Source organism: Suncus etruscus, chromosome 7, assembly GCF_024139225.1.
Source record: "Suncus etruscus isolate mSunEtr1 chromosome 7, mSunEtr1.pri.cur, whole genome shotgun sequence".
Lineage (NCBI taxonomy): Eukaryota > Metazoa > Chordata > Mammalia > Eulipotyphla > Soricidae > Suncus > Suncus etruscus.
In genome coordinates, this window is record NC_064854.1 from 61,397,984 (window position 1) to 61,422,155 (window position 24,172).

Consider the following 24,172-nt stretch of genomic DNA (forward strand, 5'->3'; position numbering starts at 1 on the left):
TAGCGCTTGCAAGGCAGACACCTTACTTCTAGCGCCACCTCACCGCCCCCCCCCCCAAGCTTTCTGAGCATAGACCAGAAGTAACCTCTGAGCACCACCAGGTGTGGCCAAACTCCCCCCCTCCCCAAAAAGATAAAAAGTCAAAGTCAAACAGAAGGGACAGGTAGGGATAGTGCAGCCCTTCTGGGCTGGCTGGCAGTGCCATGAGGGGCACCCCAACAATAGTGAAAGAACAAGAGGATAAAGGTGGGTGGAGTGGGACTGAGAACGGCAGGCAGTGTGACAAGAGACTCCCATACAGGCCATTTGAAATGCTACAGCTACACTCAGTTAGTACAGCCAAAGAATGAGATATTAGCAGGAGACAGGAGGTGAGGCAGTGGGGTCACAGGTCATGGCACAGTATCAAAGGGAGCCCTTGGATTATGCGACTTTTATCGGCAAAGGGGCCAGGGACTAAAGCACAAGTCAGTCTGGGGTTCATCCCCAGATGGGCACCCTCTTCCCAATGCAAGGGTCTAACACCTGCTATGTGTCCATGAGGATCCAGGAATTGAGGGGCCCTGCAGTCTTCCCACTTGGACAAATAACACGGAGAAAGAGAGGTGGAGCCAGGTGGCAGCGCCTCACCTCAGCAGCTTTATTGTGCTGCCGCCTTTGCTAAACACACACCAGGAAGCACGGGGAGTCAGTTTCCAGCAGGGCTGAAGGGGCCACTGAGTGTACAGGATTTAGCAGAGAGCGACAGTCAATAGTGTGTTCTTGTGGGGATACGGGCAGGCAGAGAAGACCTGGCCAGAAATCTAGAACTCAGGAGTACAGGGTGACAGATGCCAGGGCCACCCTAAGTCCCAGAGTCACCAGAACAGGGAACAAAACCTTGAGAAATCATGACATAGAGAGCAGCACAGCTGGGGAGGGAGGGTTGGGGGACAATGTTTGGTGGGGACAAAGCCCCATCCCCCAGATTTGACAGTATTAGGATACAAGGAATGTCGATCTGAGATAAGTTTCCCCCAGAAAAAAAAAAAAAATTGGGGGCAGGCATGAGCTCTGCCCAGCAAACAGGGCCCAGCTGGCCTAGGGAGAGACATCCTCCAACCCATGGACCCCAGCTACAAGAGTGTGGAGGAGGCCGGGTCACCCATGCACTGTAGCCGAGGGGAAGCCCTAGGGTAGAAGCAGGTGACCCAGGCAAGATCACCCATGCCAGCGGGGCTAGGCCCTCAGCACCTTCTCATCCTGACCCACTGGGGAGACAATGGGGAAAGAGAAGCCCATAGCCTGCAGGTTCTGGGCACAGGGGGGCACCACAGCACCTCAAGGGGGTAGAGGTCCTGACCCAAAATGGTACCTCGTACTAGGATAAGCCAACACATGAAGTGAGAGGGCAAAGGCTGGTCTCCACCTTCAGAGTAGGTAACGGGCCAGGGCAGCTCGAGCCCTACAGACAGAGGAGCTGCAATTCCAGACTGTGGGCAGCATGGACCACAGCCATGCTAGACTAGAGAAACCCTGTCCACCTGCCAGACTGACTGTCCAGCAGATTCAGGGGCTTTGCATGCTAGTCCTGCTCCCCCTCTGCCCTCTCAGGGAGTGCCTCTCTGGTCTCATCCAATCTTGGGGTGGGGTATGAATCACAGACAAGATTAACCTCAGCTGGAACTTCTGGTCTGCACTCCCTGCCCCTTTCTGACCAAGCATGAGACCGTGCTCAAACACACCCCAGCAGGCTCAGGCACATCTTTCCCTACTGGGGATGCCTGTGCAGAAGCCCCCAAAGCTAGAATGAACAGCAGCACCCTAAGGACAAAGGGAATGCTCCAAGCTACCCATAGCCAATGGAACCAGACTCAGCCAAGGACCAACCTGCACCACTGGGACACCTGCAGTCCCAGGCAGCAGGGTCATGGCTGTATCCAAGGTTCCCCTGCATACTGCTGGAGATGCCCAAAAAAGGAAAGGACCCTGGGACGGAGGCTTTGCCAGGCCACTCTGCTCTCTAGATCTCTGTGAAAGGAGGTATCCTCAAATCTAACCCATGATCCACCTGAGAAAAGGTACATGCGGGGAATCAGTGGCTTCACCACTTCACCACTTGGCCCCAAAGGTCTCCCAAGCGATTCTGGAAGTTTCCACCCCCATGAAACTCAAGGCACTTGCTCAAGCTCTCACCAGCAGGAATGGGGTGCCAGCATAGACCCTCAGCCCCCCAGCCTGGGAAATCTAGGCAAAGGTGCATTTCTGGGAGCCAGCAGCGAAGCCAGTGCCGAGTTTCAGCCAATGACTGTAATAAACCAATAGCTGTGGGCCTGCTTAGCAGTAGAGCATGCCCTGGGAGCCTGACCCCAATGTGGGCTATCAAGGGGCACACGGGCTCAGCCACTGAGGTCCCAGCTCAGTGGCATCAGCTATAACCTTGAGGAAGAGGAGCAGCCACTTTTCACAGTGGGCATCCCGGGAGCTAGGTCAGGGGGACACTTGGCCCTGATTGCCCTGGACCATGCTCCACCGGGGCCGCCTGCACTGGCCCCCAGAACAGTGCAAATCCCCACTCCTCCTCCCCACTTCCTACTGAGTCCCTCCCCCAGTCTTATCATGGAATGATGAAGGAAAAACTGGGGGCAGGACAGTGTTTCTAAGAAACAAAAGCTACCTGAGATCAAATCCATCCCAGCCCAGCTGCTCCTTGGGAGACAAAGCTGGTTGGGGTACAGCTACAGCTGTGCCTCCTGCATGTGTGGGACAGCAGCTCAGATGAGGCAGGGCAAGGACAGGGCACTGCGGGGCATCTTTGGTCCAGCTGAGCAGGGAGCTTGACGCCTCAATGCTATGCTGCTAAAGGGACCTCCCTCACTTGTGCAGATACTCAGATCTCCCTGCAGGCCTGACAGGTAGAGAGGTCCCTGTGGCCCAGCTCAGAGATACCAAGGATGCAGACAGCCAGTCTTGCCCCACTTTGCTCACTGAAGTTCACCACTGGACATTCTTGAGGGACCATAGGGTTATGTCAGAAGCTGTGCACCCTGGGAAATGTACCTGCCCTTGAAGGGAACTGGGATGCAGCTCTGGACATGGCAGGAAGCCAGAATGTGGCACCTGTGTCTCTCACCCGAGGTTCTGTTTGCTGCCAATCAGCTAGTGCTGAGCCTCTAGGACCACCCAGGAGAGTTGAGTCCAGGGGTCTCCTGGGCTGTGAGTGCCACCAGCTGTACCCCAAAGGATTTGAGGGGATGGGGAAGAACAAAAGACTTCCCCTTGGGAATAAGAATTGGGGTCAGCAGGAGAGAGCACCGTGAGATGCACGGGTGGGTCTGGGCTAGACGCTCCATCCTCGGAGCTGTACAAATGCTTGAGTGGGGGGCATGGCAGGTCTCACCCTCACGCCTAAGCAGTGCTAGATTTTTCTAGCAGGAAGCACATGGTGAGAAACTGTCCGCAGCAACAAGCATAGACAGACAGGCTATCCTGGCGGTCTCTCTCACCTGTCACCCCAAGTAAGTATCCCCATCTAACCCCGCCGGCTGCCAGAGGGTGCAGGGTGCTTGGGAGGAATGGAACCTTTTTGGACCAGCACAGAGACATGAAGGTAGGAAACTGGCCAAGAAGGAGACACATGCCGGGAAGTACATGCATCCTGTCCCCACAGGCACACAGACAAACACACACACACACACATATACACACACACACTGTGCAACATGGAGTATCAGCTTTCAACCAGGGAAGCTGGCTGACAGGCAGCAGCGATGGCTCATGGCAGCTTCTGTACAAGAGCTTCCATGTCCAGTTCCAGCACCACCGTGACCTCTTTCCCAGGCCCAGAACACCCAGCTAGGGATGCCATCACCCAGGTCGACTGACACCAGGAGTCACCCAAGTGCTGCTCAATACCCGCCAGCAAAAACCGACCGTCTTTCATCCCTTCACTAGGCACAGGCTTCCTGAGCCAGGAACCACACCCGCTGTTGTGGGCTGCTCGGAGGGGGTGCAGGCGGGAGTGCAGTAGCAGGCACGTGGGCATCACAGCAGTGTCTGGTAGAGATAGCCCCTCTTGTAGGCACTCAGGGGGTAGAACGTGGCCACCACGAACTTCCCATCGAACAGCCGCCCTGTGAGGAGCTTCTGCGCTGCCTTGGAATCCCCGGCGTTCGCGTACTCCACCAAGACCTGGGGGTCAGACAGGGATGCACATGCTCCACTCACTGACTCCATAGCCCCGCCCAAGTAGGTCTACCAATCACAGACCCAGACCCTGAAACCACACTCTAATCACTATCATACCAAACCCCTTAATGCTATATCCAATCATAATCACACCCTCCTAAAGCCACACACATCGCACAGCCCCACCTCTAAGGCCATACCCATCATAGGCCCTAGCGGTAGCACATAAGGCTGACTCTTCTGCCAGAACCTGTAGCACCACCTGGGTGACAGGGGATAGGGACAGGAGCTGCCCAAATGCAGGGAACCACCTTGGTGAGTAGGGAGGCTCAGAACATCTCCTGTCCCTGGCTCAGGGGCATCCCCTACTGGGAGAGGCAGGAATGATGCCTGTCAGGGGCAGGACAGCACCCAGGACAGAAGAGGTACAGCCAGGGCCAGGAGAGATAGCATAGCGGCGTTTGCCTTGCAAGCAGCCCATCCAGGACCAAAGGTGATTGGTTCGAATCCTGGAGTCCCATATGGTCCCCCGTGCCTGCCAGGAGCTATTTCTGAGCAGACAGCCAGGAGTAACCCCTGAGCACCGCTGGGTGAGGCCCAAAAACCAAAAAAAAAAAAAAAAAAAGAAGAGGTACAGTCAGGCCTTCCCTTGCTCAAGACCTCACCTTGACTGAGGCAGGAGGGGACCCGCCCCACAGTGCACCACAAGGAGAAGAAAATAGAGAGGGCAAGTGTCCTGCCCCTCACTGGGCTAGGCCTGGGCTAGGCCTGGGCTGGGGTGGGGGTGGGAGACTCAGCTGCCTCAATACTCATTCCCTTCCAGACAGGAGCAGCCAATGGTTCAATATCATGCAGAGGGCGGCTCAGACACCTTCCCACTCCTTCGACCCTCTCAGACAACCGTCCAGACAGCTGCCCCCACAAACCTTCCCTGGGGCTTGCTCATGGGTGCAAGTGTGCTAGGGGACAAACACAGCACCTCGCATGACCCTCAGACCCTTGGGTCAGGGCCATACACACCATCACACAGAACTGCACCCTGCCTACCTGTCCTCGGCCAGGGTTCTCCTTGGGGACGAGCAGAGATACCACGGGCCCAAACTTCTGGCACTCCTCACGCACATCCTCCACAACATCTGCAGGAAATGCAGTGTCATACCATGTCTGCCTGTCTGCCCATACACCAGGCCTGAGGCTTGCCCGGGGCAGGCTACAGCTCTCCCCAATCAGGCTGGAAAGCCAGGGTGTCTGGTCAGTGCAAGTTTATGGCTACACCCTGTCCTGCGTCCCACCTCAACTTCCCACCAGGTTGTGAACCTCTGTCCTCTACCCCAGATAAGAAGGAGCTAGTCTTGGGGGGTGGGGAGCCCTGTGGGGAAGCAACTCGGGCTGGGATGTGGGGTGCAAGGGCAGGGGAGGGCTGACCACTTACCTTCATACTCCTCCTCATTCTCTAGGTAGTCCTCATCCAGCACATTGAGTAGTCGCAGCACGGGTGTAGGCAGCATCACCAAGTCTTCGATATGGGGGGCTGTGAGGGTGTCATAGCACATTACAGACACCCCTCCAAAACACACTCTCACTCCTCCCTCTCGATGTGGGGGGCTGTGAGAGTGTCATAGCACATTACAGCCACCCCTCCAAAACACAGGTTCTCTCTCTCCCTCTCTCTCTCCCTCCCTCCCTCCCTCCCTCCTTCCCTCCCTCTCCCTCTCTCTCTCTCTCTCTCTCTCTCTCTCTCTCTCTCTCTCTCTCTCTCTCTCTCTCTCTCTCTCTCTCTCTCTCTCTCTCTCTCTCTCTCTCTATGTGGGGGGGTTTGTGAGAGTATCATAGCACATTATAGATACCCCTCCAAAACTTTCTCTCTCCCCCCCTCAGTGGGGGGCACCACCCAGGCCAACTGCTCACCAAAGGGGATGCTGAAGAAGGGGCTGCCCAGGGCCACCTCGGCAGGAATCCTGTGGCTGGGATCCTCATGGAGCATGCTGAGGTGAGGGACAGAGACAGGCTGGGTGGGCAAAGGGCAAACCTGACCTCATCACCCACTCCCCATGAGCACCTGCCCCGGCCAAGCCTCTGAATCCCTCTCAATGGGTCCCCAGCATCGGGTACCCTCTTGGACTCATAGGGCCTTCTCCATGACCATCAAATGGGAACCGTGTGGGGAGATTGTTCCTTTGCCCATGCTGCCAGCAGGGGCAGTGCTCACGTCTGTCCCTCCGAGACCACCCCCCACAAAATTCATTCCTTTGAGAATTGCTTTTAGAAATAAAGTAAAATGCTTTTAGACAATTACTCTGTCTCACTGGCATTTCCCTGATGTGCTATGTGGCACATCTAAAGGTTTGTATTTCTTTTTTTTTTTTTTTTTTTTTGTGGTTTTTTGGGTCACACCCGGCAGTGCTCAGGGGTTATTCCTGGCTCCAGGCTCAGAAATTGCTCCTGGCAGGCACGGGAGGACCATATATGGGACGCCGGGATTCGAACCGATGACCTCCTGCATGAGAGGCAAACGCCTTACCTCCATGCTATCTCTCCGGCCCCAAGGTTTGTATTTCTGAGAGAGCCACATGAAAACGGTGGGGACCCATCAGCAGAAACCAGGTCCGCTGAGGGGAGCCAATACCTGCAGGCGAGACTCGCCCCCCCCCCCAGTACCTTTTGATAAGGTCTCTAAGGTGGTAGGCGGGGATGGCAGCGTTCACCACAGCTTTACTGGCGAATATGTGGTCAATGATGGCAGAACTGTTTGCCTGGGGAGAGGCAGGAAATGTCATGAGGGTTAAGCTTCAAGGAGACTAAGAATGAGATACAGATTCAGCAGAAGGGGAAGAAAAAGGACCTAGAAAGTTCTATCTTCTGAGTTCATGAGCCTCGTAGGAATCTGGGAAATCTCAGGAGACAGGGAAGGGACCTTCCTCTCCATTCAGCACCGGACACAAGAACAGGAGTGGGAGCCGGAGAGACGCTGACACTCAAGAACAGAACACCAAAGTAGCCATGACTGGATGGATATAGCTGGATCAGGAAAGGAGCCACATGAGAGAAGCCACTATACCCAGGAAGAGCCCCCCAACTGGCCAACATACCCAGTGTATGTCCTCCAAACGCTTGAAAAAACAAGCAGGAAGTTCCCACCAAAAGCCCAAGCCCACTAACATCCCGTTCTCTCCCCTTGGTTTTAGTGCTGCCAGGAGTATCCTCACTTGAAAAACTATTGGGACTTAAAAGAAAATAAGCCTTGGGGATAAAGCAATAGCACAGCAGTAAGGCGTTTTCCTTGCACACACTGACCCAGGACAAACCCAGATTTGATCCCCAGCTTGGCATAGGGTCCCCAAGCCTGCCAGGAAATATTTCTTTCCTTTTTTATTTTTTTGATTTTTTTTTTTTTGTTTTGTTTGGTTTTTGGTTTTTGGGTCACATCTGGCGGCGGCACTCAGGGTTACTCCTGGCTTTACACTCAGAAATCACTCCTGGCAGGCACAGGGACTGTATGGGATGCTGGGATTTGAACCACTGTCCATCCAGGTTCGGCTGTTTGCAAGGCAAACGCCCTATCGCTGTGCTATCTCTCCAGCCCCGCCAGGAGATATTTCTGAACGCAGAGCCAGGAATAACCCCTAAGAACCACCAGGTGTGGCCCAAAAACAAAAAACAAAAAAAGAAAAGCTTTGGGGCTGAAGCAATAATACAGCACAGAGGACTTGCAAACAGAGCACCCAGGTTCAATCCCAGGCATCCCATATGGTCCTCCAAGCAGTTCCAGGAGTGATTCCTGAATGCAGAGCCAAGAGTAATCCCTGAGCACCACCAGGGATAGCCCAGAAACAAAAACAAAAAACGAAGAAATGAAGCTGTAGCGATGGCACAGTGGTAGAGTGTTTGCCTTGCACAAGGCTGACCCAGGACAGACCCTGGTTCGAGATCCCCTGGCATCCCATATGGTCCCCCAAGCCAGTAGTGATTTCTGAGCGCATAGTCAGGAGTAACCCTGGAGTGCCACCAGGTATGGCCCAAAATAAAATAAAAATAAATAAAAGAAGAAAATGCACCATCGACAAAGAAAGGAGTTCAGGTTCAGACAGATAGCATAGCTACGGGATAAGGTTTGTCTTGCACAGCTGACCTGGGTTAATTCTCAGCATCTTATATGATCCCCTGGGCCCATCAGGAGTGATTCCAGACAGAGCAGAGCCTGGAGTAACCCCTGAGCATCTTCAAGTGTAGCCCAAAAGCAAATAAAGCAAAAGTCACAGAGGCCAGAGAGCTAGGAGAAGGGTTTGCAAACAGCCAAGCCTAGTTCATTCTAATCCCATGCACTCTCCCTGCTTCGTTTCTCCTCTGCCATGCCTCACAGACCCCGCAGGTCCAGTGAGTTATGCATGGCCTGAGCTCACCCTTCAGCCTCTGCTGATTCCCTAGCACCTCCAGGAAGGTAGCATCTTGACTCTTTGGGGAAACTACATGTGCCAAAGAAAGATGATGCAGGCCACAATCAGGGGGCAGGTACCTTCCATTCCTGAGATCGAACTGTGTGTTTGAGCTTCATTCCTGAGAACATCTCCAGCAGAATGATCCCGAGGCTCCACAGGTCCACTGCTGAGGTACATTCTGTGTCACTCTGCAGGCCTGCCTGGGCCAGGCAGTTCTGCAGCTCTGCCTCTGGGGCCCGGTACCCGTCGGTTTGGATGTACTTGACATCCTGTGGGGACAAAGATGTGGGCACCAAATGGCCAATGAGGAGCTGCACTGCCTAGGCTGGCCCTGCACCACACACAAACACAGGGCACAGCTCGTTCCTGTGGTTCCCTGCTATTCTTCTGCCGCACACGGGCCAGCACTGTCCCTTTATTTCCCTTCTACCCTTCTACCTTGGGCAGGCCAGCACCATCCCCTCATTTCTGAGGGTCCCTCCTGCTTCCCTGGCCCCGCTTTATACCTGATTGCCTTCTCGGAAGCTGAGCCCAAAATCGATGAGCTTGAAGCACTCGCTCTCGGCACTCCACAGGATGTTCCGCGGCTTGAGGTCGGCGTGGACATAGCCCTCGTGATGGAGGAATGCGAGGGCCTCTAGGACGTCCCGTGCGCAGTGCTGGATGGTCCACATGGAGCAGCCCCGGAGGCTGGAGTGGAGCAGCAGCTCAGACACGCTCACGTCAAGCAGTTCCAGCAGCAGGCAGCGTGCAGGCACGGTTAGCACACCATACAGGGTCACTGAGGGGATAAAGGACAGAGGGGTCAGCACCATTCAGGGTCACTGTGGTGATGGGGGAACAGCACCATACAGGATGGCTGAGGGGACAGGAGTGATCAGCACCAAACAGGATCACTACAGGGATGGTGGACAGGGATTCAGTGTCTTATGGGGTAATTGTGGAGATGGGAGACAGGGGGGACAGCACTGTACAGGGATAATGCAGGGACAGGAAACAGGAATTCAACATTGGTTTTTGGTTTTGGTTTTGGTTTTTTTGTTGTTGTTGTTGTTGTTTTTCGGTTTTTGGGTCACACTCAGGGATTACTCCTGGCTTTGTGCTCAGAACTCGCTTCTGACAAGCAGGGAACCATACAGGATGCCGGGATTCGAACCACCGTCCAAGACAAATGCCCTACCACTGTGCTATCTCTCCCGCAGACCAGGACTTCTCCACTTCCTCCATCTAAGGTTCACAATTGTGAGGCCAGAGACCCCTCAGATTCAGGAATGAGCTAATGCTGGATTCATTTCTGGTCTCTGTACACTCATCAACTTTTGGCTGACTTGCCGAAGACCCCCCCACATTCTGTCACATGACCCCATTAGGGGCCACGGCCCAGATTAAAAAGCTTGGATCAGGGACTGGAGTGATAGTGCAGCAGGAAGGGTGCTTGCTTGGCAAGTGGCTAACCCTGGTTCAATCCCCAGCATCCCAAATGGGGTCCCCCAACAACAATCAAGAGTGATTCCTGAGTGCAGAGCCAGGGGTAACCCCTGAGCACCACTGAGTATGACCTGAAAATAAAACAAACACCCCCAATAAAAAGCTTGGATTGAGAAGAGGTCAACCTGGACTAATAAAACCAGCTTCCACAAAAACTGTTCCCGTATACAGAAGCAGCTGAGGTAATTGGGTGACTGAAATAAAACTGAAGCAAGTTTTGAAGATAAACCAGGTTTGGAGATAAACCAGGTCACAGTAAGTCCCGCAAAAGCTGTACTCCAGCTCAGATCAGGGGTGAAGGCAAAACGAGCACTTGAGGGTGTCCAGGCAGCAGGAATAAAACCCAAAGTGTGAGGTCAAAGCAATAATACATTGGGTAGGGCATTTCCTTGCAAGACGTAGGCCCAGGTTCAATCCCCGAATTCCATATGATCCCCCAAGTCTGCCAAGTGTGATTCCTTTCTGTTTTGGTTTGGTTTTTGGGTCATACCCAGCAGCGCTCAGGGGTTACTCCTGGTTCTGTGCTGAGAAATTGCTCCTGGTAGGCTCGGGTACCATATGGGATGCTAGGTCTGTCCTGGGTTGGCTGAGTGCAGGGCAAATGACCTACCACTGTGCTACTGCTCCGGCTGGCCCAAGGTGTGATTCCTGAGTGCCACCAGATGTGACCCAAAAACAAAACCCAAACAGTATAGCTGTCCTGGGACGTCGCAGGCAAGACAACCCCAGACAGCCCAAACTGGAAAGCAGGAGAAGGCCCTGCAGAGGCCTAAAAAAAAATCCACAGCCACCATTCATCCACCAGGGTTCCCAAGATCGAAGGGAACCTAGGAGCATTAAGGCATCCTCTTCCAAGAGAATAGAGTCAAGACACAGGAATAGTGGCAAAGTGTGGGTGAACCTAAAAGGAGGCATGGGGACAGGCCATTTGCGGGGCAGGGGCAGCCACACCATCACTCCTGTCCCTCCTGGATGCCAAAAGGGCTGTGAGTATAGTAGATGATCTCCACCTTCACATCTCCGGGGGATTCCCCAGTCCCCACCGCTGCGCGTGCTTGGCTCCCGAGCCATGGGCCCAGCCAACACCACCACTGGCTCCGCTGGAAGGCGACAGCCCTGACTTGTGCCAGCGGGATGGGGTGGGGTGGGCTGGGAGTGTGGCACGAACCTCGGGACCGACCCCAAACAAGCACAGCCTCTCCAGAGGGGCCAGCCCCACAGACCCATACATAGCCTGGAGGAGACGAGTTCTAGGACCCGCAGTTTGGAGGGTCTAACGCAACTTCATTTTATTTACTTATTTTTTATTTTAGTTTTTTGGGATTACACCCAGCAGCGCTCAGGGTCACTCCTGGCTCCACGCTCAAAAATTGCTCCTGGCAGGCATATGGGATGCCGGGATTCGAACCACCAACCTTCTGCATGAAAGGCAAACGCCTTACCTCCATGCTATCTCTCCGGCCACAGAAATTTATTTTTATTATATCTATTTCTCATAAAACATCTATTTCTTATATCTATTCTATCTATTTCTTCTTAGAATACTTTTTTTTTTTTTTTTTGGCTTTTGAGTCACACCCGACAGCACTCATGTATTACTCCTGGCACGCTCGGGGACCTTATGGGATGCTAGGATTCGAACCACGTCCCTCTGCATGCAAGGCGAACGCCCTACCTCCGTGCTATCTCTCCGGCCCCTCTTTTTAAATCTTTTTTGGGGGGGGGGTCACACCCTGCAGCACCCAGGGGTTCCTCCCGGCTCTACGTAGGCTCAGAAATGGCTCCTGGCAGGCTGGTCCTGGGAACCCTGCGGGCTGCCGGGATCCGAACCAGCGTCCGCTTGCAGGCGAGGCAAAGGCCCAGGGTCGACCGCGAGTTCGACGACGCTCGGCCTCACCGATGTTGCGGTGGCCCTGCAGTCGCTCCAGCGCCGCCCGCTCCTTGCGGAAGCCGTACTCGGCGGCCGAGGCGGCGCAGCCCGTGGCCCCCGGCGGCAGGAACTGCTTGAGCGCGCCGGGCGGGGAGCCGGGGGAGCCGCAGCAGCGCACGCGGTACACGGACGCCGACGAGCCGCTGCCCAGCCGGCTCTGCACCTGCCACAGCCGCCCGAAGGCCTCCAGGAAGCGCGGCGGCTCGGCGCCCCACGACCCCGCCATCCGCGCCGCGGGCCCGGAGCCACGACGCCCGGCTGACGACACGGCCCGGGCCGCGCTCACATGCCCGCCCCCGCTCGGCGGCTCCCGCAGGGACGAGCCCCGCAGCCAGCCGTCCCGCAGCCCGCGGCCTCAGGCCCCCATGACACCGGAAGTGGCGTCCCTCGGAGGGCCCGCCCCGGAAGTGGCGCGGCGGCCAATCCGAGAGGACGGGGGCGGGTATATTAAGGCGCCGGTCTCGGGGGCGGGACTTCCGGGGACAAAGTCTCGCAAATTCTTGCCGGTTTGGGGGCGGGGCAACAGGCCCACCTGCCCCCTGCAGGTGGGTCATTTTCTTTTTCTTTTCTTTTCTTTTCTTTTCTTTTTTCTTTCTTTCTTTCTTTCTTTCTTTTTTTTTTTTTTTTTTTTTTTTTTTTTTTTTTTTTTTTTTTAGTTTTGGGGGTTACTCCTGGCTCTGCCCTCAGGAATCATTCCTCACTGCTGACAGTGCTCAGGGCAAGCGCATAGGGGATGCCCGGAATGAAACCGGGTCAGTCCAATGAAGTTTAACTTAACCCCTGTACTGTCTCAGGCCCCTGATTTTTTTCTTTTCTTTTGGGGTGGGTTTTGGGCCACACACAGCAGTGCTCAGGGTTTACTCCTGGTTCTGTGCTCAGAAATTACTCCTGGTGGTGCTTAGGAGGAAACATGGGATGCATGAGATCAGGTTGGCGGCATGCCACTGTGCTCTGGCACCAGCTCCTCTTTTCTCTAATTTTTCTTTTAGTTTGGGGTTACTGCACTCAGGATTCACTCCTGGCAGTGCTCAGAGAGATCCTATGAGATGCCAGGGATGGAACCCAGGTCGGCCTCATGAGGGCAAATATTTCCTCTTTTCTTTTTTCTTTTTTCTTTTTCTTTTTTTTTTTTTTTTTTCCTGTCAGTGCTCAGGGAAACCATATGGGATACCAGGTCAGCTACATGCAAAGCAAATGCTCTACCCATGGTACTATCACTCTAGTAGCTGATTTTTCTCTTCTTCGAGCCCTCATTCTTTTTAGAGGGGCTTGTTTTGTTTGGGGCCAGCATTGCTCAGGATTAACTCCTGCCTCTGCATTCATGTGGGTCTTGGGGTGCCAGGGATGTAAACCAGATTGACTGTGTAAGTCAAGAATCCTCCCTGTTTTATCTTTCTGGTCCCTTGAGCCCTCACTCACTTTTGTTATTTTATTTTTGAGCCACACATGGCGGTGCTCAGGGCTTTCTCCTGATTCTATACTCAGGAATCACTCAGACCAAGGACACTCTATGGGATGCCGGAGATAGAACCTGGGTTGGCTGTGTGCAAGGCAAGCATCCTCCCTGCTGTGCTATCTATGTGGCCCGCCCTTACTCTTGTAGCCCAGTACAAGGCTCTCTCTCTCTCTCTCTCTCTCTCTCTCTCTCTCTCTCTCTCTCTCTCTCTCTCTCTCTCTCTCTCTCTCCAAGATACCTGAAACTACTGGGCCTTTCTCTGGCCACTGTCTGAGAACATCAAGCCTCAGACAAAGGAAGCTGTGAAAACAGCTGGTTGCTACAGGACACAGTTCACCATCATTGCACACCGTGACCACCAGCACATATTTCTGTATCCTGTTCTCTCAGCTCACCCTGACCAGTACAGCAGCTTCTTCACAGTTTTGTTACTTGTCTCTTCACTCCATTCGTTGGTTCCTCCTCCCCACACCTTGTATTTTTTTTTGTGTGTGATTTTTGGGTCACACCCGGCAATGCTCAGGGGTTATTCCTGGCTCCATGCTCAGAAATTGCTCCTGGCAGGCACGGGGGGGGGGGGGGGGGACCATATGGGACGCCGGGATTCGAACCGATGACCTTCTGCATGAAAGGCAAACGCCTTACCTCCATGCTATCTCTCCGGCCCCACACCTTGTATTTTTAATAGTTTTTACTTTTTTGCTTTTGAGCCATCCTCAGTGGTGCTCAGGGCTTCCTCCTGGCTCTTTACTCAGCAGTCACTCCTGGTAGGGCTCTAGGAACACTACACAGTGCCAGGGATGGAACCTAGGTTTGCACATGCATAAGAAGCACCTGTGGGGCTGGAGCAATAGCACAGTGGGAAAAGCATTTGCCTTGCATGTGGCCTACCCAGGCCAAATCCTGGAATCCCATAGGGATCCCTCGAGCCTTATTCCTGAGCACAAAGCCAGGAGTAACCCCTGAGTGCTGCCGGGTAGGGCCCCAAAACCAATAAATAAATAAAGTATCTGAACCCCTGCATTATCTCTCCAACACCCTCCCCCTTGTCCCTGAATGACATTGGTGGCAGAAGGGAACTCACAGCAACTGAGGGGCCATGTCACCAGTGCTGTCTCCAAGGTTCAGCCACACTAACCTCCACTCAATGAGGGCACAACTGAATCTCTGCAGCCCTCCAGTCCTCCTTTCCCCACTCAGAGGAAGAGAAGAATCTCAACAAGGTGGCCAGAGATGGCCTGAATACCGTGTATGGCGCATGAGTTGGTCACCAGGCATTTGTTCATGTCTGCACAGACTTCCAAGGGCCTGGCCCACATCACATTCCTATTACTTCTACTGAACCATATCTGTGTGTCTGTCTGTCCCCATGTCCCCTGGATGGACAGGGAGATGTTCCCATGCCCTGTTACCGTGCCTTATCATTGTGCCCTCACTACATCACACACTATGCATGGAAAAAAAGATGCCATGAAATAAAAGATTTCCTCTAGGGACAGGGACACTGTTGTTCCCCACAGGCCAACGCTTAAGCAGAGGCAAACACAGCCTGTCGACCGACCGAGAGATGCCCAGAGTCACACCCAGAGCTGATAGTCCTGCTGGAGGTCTGCAGGCTTCGAGGGATAAGAGGCTACCTGGGAAATGGGGTGAAGCTATGAGATCAGGGTGGAGGAAACAGTCCTGGGCGACACACCCTGTAGCTCTGGCCTGCCCTCAGGCCCTGTCACCCACACTCCAACTACCGTCTGCTGCAGGCCCGTGGTCAATCCGCCCACCACACTTCCTGCCCTGGCAGCTCACTCAGCCTGGTCTCACATCGGCTTCTGAGCTGACCACGGTGCCATGGACCTGCCCTACTACCACGGGCCCCTGTCCAAGCTACACTGTGAGAAGCTGCTGCTCCAGGACGAGGTGGACGGCAACTTTCTGCTGAGGGACAGTGAGACACTGCCTGGGGTCCTGTGTCTCTGCGTATCGTGAGTGCAGGGCACAGGGCAGGATGGCTGGGTGAGGGACATCTACACTGGGAGTGGGAGCAAGGGGCAACTATACTAGGCCCAGCCAGGGTGGATAGAGCAGATGTGTCTACACTGCACATAGCGGGTTGAAGGGGCCTGTTTAGACTCTGCCTAGCTTGATGGATGGGAGGGGTCAGCAAAGGTCACAGCCACAGTGACTCTGAGCAGGGTAGGGGGCACTGGAGTCCTAGGATCAGTTTTGTGGGGAAGAGGGGAACTGCTGGGCTGGTGCCCCTTAGACAGTTTTGCAGATTCCCTCCTGGAGCTGAGCACCCCTCCCCTCTTTCTGAGCTTCTACGGATTCTGGACCAGAGGTCAAGCGTTTTCTTCCCCCAAAGATGCTGGGGAAGGGCTGGTTTCACTTCCTATCTGGAGAACAGTGAGTGGTAGAAGCTGGGGATGATGGCGAATTGGGAACCAACAGATACAACAGAGGGGCAGGCTCCAAGAAAGGTAGGGAAATTTCTGCCTGATTGTGTCTATCAGGGCAAAGGTTTCCAACAACCTTATTCACTTGTATGCTTAAAAACATTCCACATAGCACCTCGATGAAAGCCCAGACCCATGCTCAGACCCAAGCTCTTTTATTTTTTGTTTTAGGGGCCACATACAGCAGTGCTCAGGATTTACTTTTGGCTATGCGCTCTGTAATTATTCCTGGTGGTGCTTGGGTTGCTAGGATCCAACCTAGGTCGGCTGGGTGCAAGGCAAACACCCTCTCCCCTGTGCTATGGCTCTGGCCCACAAGTTTATTTTCTTGGCAGCACATTCTATTTTTTCTTTCTTTTTGTTTTCTTGTTTCTTTGTTTTTGGGGGCCATACCCACCTGACTGAGCTCCTGGCAGGGCAGGGGGACCACATGCTATATTAAGGAACTGAATACAACCTGGGTCAATCGCATGCAAAGCCAACACCCTCCCCCCTGTACTAGAGCTCCAGCCCCCATATTCTGTTTTCCATCTTACCAACATCAGCAAATTTCCCCCTGCCATCTCCTTGCAGCATGTCTGAGCAGAGCCTAGGCCTTCAAAACACTTTTACAAGCTTCTTTTCATTTTCTTTTTTTTTTTTTTTTTTTTTTTTTTTTTTGAGGTGGGTGAAGTGATAACTCAATGGTCAGGGCTGCATGTCCCAAACCCAAATTCAAACCTCAGCACTCCATACTCCTCTCCAACATAGTCCCTTACATGGTGAAATATGGGTTGCCAGGAGATCGGATACATTTTTGGGGAGGGGAGGGTATGGATGCAGCATTTGAAAGCATCTAGAATGGTTGCTGGGAGAAAACTGGGAATCTGAGAAACGGGTGGTTTCATTCAGGGATGTTAAAGAGATTGAAGGCCACATCTTAGCTCCCCAGACTGGACTATGACTGTGAGCCAGCAAGTTTGGGCAGCCACCAACCCAGGCAGGCTCTGGAGAAGATGAGAAACACCATCAGGAAGTCACAGGGGAACTGGGCAGTCACAGCGAGAGGAAGTGCCACCAATCTGTCAATATGGGTGACAGAACAGAAGGGGAACTCGGGGACATGGAGGCGCCGGCCATAAAGACAGTGTGGCAGGGCCCAGAGAGATAGCACAGTGGTGTTTGCCTTACAAGCAGCCGATCCAGGACCAAAGGTGGTTGGTTCGAATCCCGGTGTTCCATATGGTACCCCGTGCCTGTCAGGAGCTATTCCTGAGCACACAGCCAGGAGTAACCCCTGAGCACCGCCGGTTGTGACCCAAAAACCAAAAAACAAACAAACAAACAAACAAAGGACAGTGTGGCTGGGCTGGGATAGGGCTTCTAGAACATTCTGTGCAGTTCACAAGGAAGAGAATCTGGAACTTGTGTCTTGTGATCAGTGTGGTAATGATGGGACTATGCAAGGAATCACATGGAAGCAGAAAGTGGGTTCTCCAGTCATAGAAATAGAGAGGAAGAGGAGAAATCCCCTCTCCTTGTCTACCTTCCTGAGGTAGAAAAAGCAATAGGAAGTAGGTCTAGGCTGACCCTCTGGCTCAAGGGCACCTACCGCTCTCTCATCTCCACTTCTCTGAAGAGTCAAATTCAAAAGCCAGAGCAATAGGATAGCAGGAACGGCATTTGCCTTCCTGCATGGCAGACCCAGATTAAATCCCTGCAACCCATATGGTCTCCTGAATATAGTCAGGGGTGATCCCTGAGTGTCAAGCTAGGAGTAAGCCCTGAGCACCACCGAGTGTGATCCCTTCCCAAAAACAAGCAAACAAAAAGAGATCAGAAGAAACAATCCCAACTTTATAGTTGTAGAAAACTCTAGGGCAAAAAAAGACTTCACAAAGATAGATGACTTGAACCCCATTCGGAGCTCAACATTGAGAGATATGTGCTTGGTACTGTGAAGGGAGATTGGCCTCAATGCAACCAACCCATCCTCACTACTCTGTATGGTCCCTAAGCCCCATCAGGAGTGATCCTTGAGCACAGAATCATGAGTGAACCCCAACCATCGCCAGGCATAATTCCAAAACAAAATAAAACAATTGCCCGTTGCATATTTCTCTTTGGAATTGTGTGCGTTGACAGCGACTAACTGTGCAGTAGAGAAGATCTGGCCTTGCTGGCTCTGGTTCTATGTGGAGAGAGTGAAAGAGGGAAAGGGGACATGGAAGGGCCCAGGTGTGAGTGAAATAGGTTAAACACAGGTCCTGAAATGAGGCTAAAGAGCTCAAGGCACATGAGACACAGGGACACCAGAAAGTTGGAGGTCACTGGGTTGTGGTCAGGGGTGTGGAGAGATAGGAAGAAGGGGACTAGGTGTGTGAAATTCTGGAATGAAAAGGCCCTTTCTGAGCAGGAAGAAACTGGGTTGACCTCTCAAACCCCTATACTGTGAAGAAAAGGTCTTCACACTATAAGTGACCTCTAGGCACATGTCCCTGAGCACCGCAAGGTGTGGCCACCCCCAAAACCAAAGCAAAACAAGACAAACACCCCATGTCCCCTGACCACAGAATAGTCCACCTTTTTCAACACATGCAAAAGGGTGAACTGGGAGGACAAATGGACTGTGAGATGAAAGGAAGGAGACTCCACCTATTTTTGCACTGTGGATGGGACCTGGGCAGCTGCTAGAGCTGAATCCCTTCGTGCTTGTCTTTCTTCAGGTTCAGAAACTTTGTCTACACCTATCGCATCTTCAGAGAGAAAGCCGGGCATTATCACATTGAGGTAAGACCTAAAAAGCACAACATCATCTGAGAGTCGAGGAGCAGGACACACAGGAACAGGGGGCGGGGGAGGGCGGGGAGAGGGCAGCTGCCAATCTGGCCAAGATCCAGCCCACAAGGCTTACCATGCAGAGACCCCAGCTTAGCCCCTGCACTGAGTCCTCCACTGAGCACCAATAGGAGTGGTCCCCATTTCCTCACCCCACCCCCCCAAAAAAAGAGAAAAAAATCTAGAAGGGGCCAGAGAGATAGCATGAAGGTAGGGTGTTTGCCTTGCATGCAGAAGGACCGTGGTTCGAATCCTGGCATCCCATATGGTCCCCCGAGCCTGGCAGGAGTCATTTCTGAGCATAGAGCCAGGAGTAAACCCTGAGCACTGCCAGTTATGACCTAAAAAATAATAATAATAATCTTCTAGAAAAGGTGAGCAAGACATCAGGAGCCTTGAAGGCCCACCATTGCTCTACTGCTGTTCTCCTTCCTGATTCAGTCCTGGTGTGCTCCCTGGGTGCTCCCTGAGTCACCAAGATGGGTGTCAACTGGCAATTTATTGGAACTCCATGATGGTATAAAGGCAGGACTGGGGTGGACAGGACCAAGGGTGATCATCTATGGGTGCAGGAAGCCAGGAGGAGCAGGTTGATTGGAAACTCGAGGGGAGCACTGGCTTCAGGTATGGAGGCTTCAGCTCTAGCTCCGGGGCTCTGGGGTGTGAGTGAGCCCAAAGCCAAGTAGGGGAGGCCAAGCCGGAGCCTAATTCATTCAGGTGGGTAAGAACAACTAAACCTGCTTGGTTTTCTTCTCGAGGAGGATTCCAAAGCACAGACCCTTCATTGGCCTTCTTTACTGCCAGGGAGTGCACAAAACTCCAGTGACACTTGCATGCTGGGATGTAAAGATTTGTATAGATTTGTTTGGGGCCACACCAAGATGAGCTCAGGGCTAACTCCTGACTCTGCACTCAGGGGTCTGTCCTGGTGCGTTCAGGGGACCTTTTCAGATGCCAGGGATCAAACTTGGGCCATCTACATGCAAGCAAGCAAGGCAAATATGCCTTAACCTGTAGTATCATCACCCTGGGTCCTCAAATAAATATATATATAACATAGTTCACATTTATATAAGTATAAATTTATATATAAAACATATAAATTAATTTATATAAGTAATATAGATATATTTACATTCATAGAAATATATTAACATATATTTTAAATACTTTGGGTGTCTAAGTATATTTAGGCAGAGGGGAAGGAGGCAATATAAAATGTGCATGGGTAGGGGGCTGGAGTAATAGCACAGCATTTACCTTGCACCTGGGTTTGATTCCCAGCATATGGTTCCCTGAGCCTGCCAGAGTGATTCCTGAGTGCAGAGACAGGAGTAACCCCTGAGCACCACTAGGTATGGGGTATGTCGCACACTCTCTCTCACACACACACACACACATACACACACACACCACACACACACACACACACACACACACACACACACACACACTGCACAGGGGAGAATTAACAGGCAGAAAGTAAAATGCACTTTGGCCACTTCACGTCTAAATTATTCCACACAGAGCCCATTTGGAGAGCAACCATGTTTTGAGAACATGGTTGGTGAGGATTCTGGAATGTTTCTTTCCACCCCCTTTCAGTCCAGTCTGCAGGGGACAGTGAAGCAACCAGGCCAGCAACAGCTCATGATACCTTGTGGGTGTTTTGCTGGGGTCAGTGGTTGGAAGAGGGAGTAAGGGTGCGTGACCCAGCTGTAAGTTAACCACACACCGAAAGGTGAGAACATTCTGTTTGTACACCCCCTGTCAGAGATCGACACCCCGGAAACCACTTACAAGTAGACACTGTTTGAAAACCTTTTTCCGTGACAGTCAACAAAGCACTTGGCAGGATTATTTGTATGTTTTCCCTCCTGGAGTCCAGTCCTTCTGTTCTCCAAGCACTAGGGGAGATAGTGGGGGGTGTCTTGATTTTTGCATATGTATCCCCAATCCTTTTAATCATAACTCCATCTCTTTTTTTTAATTTTTTTATTTTTAATTATGAGAACAATGATGCAAAGAGGAGAAGGTAAAGTTACAGTGGAAGGACAATTGCCCATAAACAGAGTTCTCAAAAGAAATCCCCTTGCTGACTCCTAAATATTGAACTTACAGTCAAAGAACATTAAGAAAAATAAGGCAGAACCCATATAACTCCATCTCTTTAATGTCCAGAAACATAGTCTAGCAGAAACAGGAGTCATTCCTGAATGCAGAGACAGGAGTAAGCCCTGAGCACTACCAGATGTGTTTCCCCCCAAAAAAAATAAATAAATAGGGGGCTGGAGCAATAACACAGCAGCAGGGCATTTGCCTTGCACATGGCCAACCCAGGATGGACCCAGTTTGCTTTCTGGCATCGCATATGGTCTCCCGAGCCTGCCAGGAGCGATTTCTGAATGTGGAGGAAGGAGTAACTCCTGAGTGTCACTGAGTGTGGCCCAAAAAACAAATAATAATAATATATTTCTTTAGAGGGGAAAGTCTCCTTGCCAGTGGGGCATGGTTGCCCTTGTGTTCTGGCAAGCTGGGGGTACCCCGTCAGCACCGGGGTGCTCCCTAGATCCTGCGGTGCAGAGTGGCATCCCTCATTCTCCCCTCCTCTGCATCTGCAGACAGTGCCAGGCCTGAGAAGGCTGGTGTTCCCTAACCTGCAGGAGCTGGTCGCCAAGTTCCAGAAGCCAAACCAGGGGCTGGTGGTGGCACTGTTGCGGCCCATCCCCCGGAGTGGCCCGTGTCTGCGCTGGAGGAGCTCCAAACTACAGCTGGGCACTGCCTCTGGTGAGTGTGGTGGGCTGCCGCTCATCCTGCAGTGCTTGGAGGTGATCCCTGCTTGGGGAGGTCACACTAGGGAATGCTTGGGGCCACTGGCGCTTCCCCATGCAAAGCCTGCACATGTCCTGCCTTGTCCTGCCACTCATGTCTTTTAGGGGTGCCTGCGCTGCAAAGTTTCACCTCCCCAAAAGCGTGCTCCTTTGGACAGGAGTAAAAGGGGAGCCCCTAGTTCCTATCGGGTTGACATTGCAGCTGGTGTCCAGGCAGTAAGAGACCCTCAGGCTCCCCACTGCCAACTTCCCAGCCCTTCCTCACGCTGGGAACAAAGGGACCCAGAAACAGAAGTTTTCATTTAGCTGAGTCCTGGGCGGGTGAGTGGGTAAGCTGGGGGTGCTCGCTACAAATTGTGCTATGGAAAATCCAGACGCATCCAGTGCTGTTTGTCTGAATGAAGTAGGGGACACTTCTGGTTTTGTCCCCCTTTCTCTGTGAATGACATTCCATTATGGAAACTGGAAACACAAAGTAGTTCCGGGGTTCCTGCAGCTCCCCACCCTCCTACCATCTGCAGGGAAAGACCCTTTAGACGCCCAGAGCAGCCCCCACTAACTACTCCCCCTGCACCATGAGATTAAGTGGATTTTGAACAATGAAAGACCCTTTGCCAGCCCCTCAGGAGTACAAGCACCCCTCCCTCGTCTCTCAGTTCATCCCTTTCTGCCCAAACTTCAGGGGTCCCTGCATGGGGATGAAGCTAGACACCAGGAAGGGATCTGAGTATAGGCCCCCCCCCCAAAACCTGAGGAGTTGCAGGTACCAACAGGGCAGAGGTAGGGATGGGGGATAAAGGAACCTCTCTCAGCAGCAATGAAAACTGCACATTGGGGGAGCTGAGTGATGGTATAGAGGGGAGGGCACTGGACTTGCACGCAGTCTACTGAGGTTTCATCTCGGCATCCCATAGTGTCTTCTGAGCACTGCCAGGAGGGATTCCTGAATGCAGTCAGTAGTAAGCCCTGAATATTGCTGCTGGGTGTGGCTCAAGATAGAGAGAGAGAGAGAGAGAGAGAGAGAGAGAGAGAGAGAGAGAGAGAGAGAGAGAGAGAGAGAGAGAGAGAAATGCAGATTGTTGGGATACTGGGTGAAAGTTCAGAGGCTTGGTGTGTGGGAGCCTACTGTCCCCATGTATCACCAGGGGCATAAAATAACAAAAATTTACAACTCACAAAGGAGCAACATAGGACTTGTTCCTGCAAGGGGTGATGCCCTGCAATGCTGTTGAGCCCCAACAGGCAGCTCCATGTGACTCCATCTCCCACCTTTCCCTCAGGCAGACACAGGTTTTGGGGGGCTGAAAGTGAGGGTGCTTAGAACTTAGCCTCCTACCCTGGTGTGTGTGTATGGGCCTGACTCTGCTGCCCCCCCCCTTTATTTCCCAGAGAATTGCAACAGTGATTATGTGCAGGTCCTGCCTTGAAGACAGGGACCCCCTAGGCTGGAGTGGCAGAGACAGCACAAAAGAGGGGCCGTCAGCAAGGGCCAGCCAACATCTCCAGTTCCCAGGACTCTGCATGTCAGGAGATGGAGTTATTGTGCATCTTAACATGTCCCGGCCATGAGGGCAAATCCCACACTTGGGAGACACCTGGATCCTTCTCTTGTCCTGAAGACAGTCCCGCCAGGTTAGCCAGAGGACACACTGAGTGTTGGATGCTGGATGTTGGAAATTGGCTCCTCCTGCTTCCCTCTCCGGGTCTCTCCTTTGCTCATAGGCTGGGGGCTCAAGGTAAGCCTATGTCTGGTGGGTTTGGGGTCCCTGGAGCAAAGCAGCCTTCTTTGGACACATGGCCCACAGATGCCTTGACTGGCCCTGATCACCATGGGGACCTCAGTCCCCATCCTTGTCCTCCTCAGCTGACTCTCAGCCACGGTCTCCCTAGAACCCCCCTAACCCCAGGGCCTGACTTTCTGTTGGCTCCATGATCTGGGCATCTGTAGATGGTGCCTGCAAGAAGGGTGTTTACTGTCCCCCCAAGCAGCTGAGTCTCCCCAGCCATCTCCCCCAGGCAGAGATGAGGGTCTGACTCGCCAGGCCAAGCTGTTCATCTGCCTGCTCCATGCTTGGGGTGACCTTCCCATGCTTGGGGTGACCTCCCCCACCTCAGAGCCATGCCTCCCTTCCCAGCTCACTTTCTCCAGAGGCTTTTCGAACTCTCCATTCCCAGCTACAGTATAGATATGCACTTGGGACCCCGAATTGGGAGTGGACTGAGGGAGTGAGGTGTTGAACTCTGGCTCATCGGGCTCTCCTCACAGTGAGGAGCAGCACAGATGCAAAGTCTGTCTCATCTGTGGGACTCCCATCGGCCTGCCTCCTGGCCTGCCTGTCTTTGCACCTCCACTTCCAGCACCTTCTGCCACTTCGGCTGAGATCCATTCCAGGACCACTTCTGGAATCCTTTTGCAAAATGCAGTGACTTTGCATATTTCAAAAGCCCGTTGGACCAGATGGCTGCTTCTAGAATTTTCCACACTGACTCAGACAAGTGCCTTTTGTGCTTCTGAGCATCCTGCCTTTGACGTGTCCCCTGGCAGGACTTGGGCACTCAGCTCTCCTTGGCAAGTGCAGGAAGATGAAGACCTGCAG

The 24,172-nt window shown here is 52.8% G+C and overlaps 3 protein-coding genes across 3 annotated transcripts in view; 2 read left to right on the plus strand and 1 right to left on the minus strand.

The window, feature by feature from the left end:
• RGS5 (regulator of G protein signaling 5) overlaps nt 1–24,172 on the plus strand; it is a 184,534-nt gene that overhangs the window by 138,198 nt on the left and 22,164 nt on the right. The gene's annotated exons all lie outside the window — the stretch shown is intronic.
• On the minus strand, nt 3,892–12,262 carry UHMK1 (U2AF homology motif kinase 1). The gene is made up of 8 exons (XM_049776528.1): nt 11,989–12,262; nt 9,110–9,384; nt 8,681–8,872; nt 6,826–6,920; nt 6,076–6,152; nt 5,600–5,698; nt 5,215–5,303; nt 3,892–4,170 (listed from the first exon to the last, which is right to left on the minus strand). The coding sequence occupies exons 1-8, from the start codon at nt 12,245–12,247 to the stop codon at nt 4,024–4,026; spliced, it is 1,233 nt and encodes a 410-aa protein (XP_049632485.1). The 5' UTR covers nt 12,248–12,262; the 3' UTR covers nt 3,892–4,023.
• On the plus strand, nt 15,323–23,002 carry SH2D1B (SH2 domain containing 1B). Its single transcript, XM_049777611.1, has 4 exons — nt 15,323–15,456; nt 18,633–18,696; nt 21,366–21,531; nt 22,965–23,002. The coding sequence occupies exons 1-4, from the start codon at nt 15,323–15,325 to the stop codon at nt 23,000–23,002; spliced, it is 402 nt and encodes a 133-aa protein (XP_049633568.1).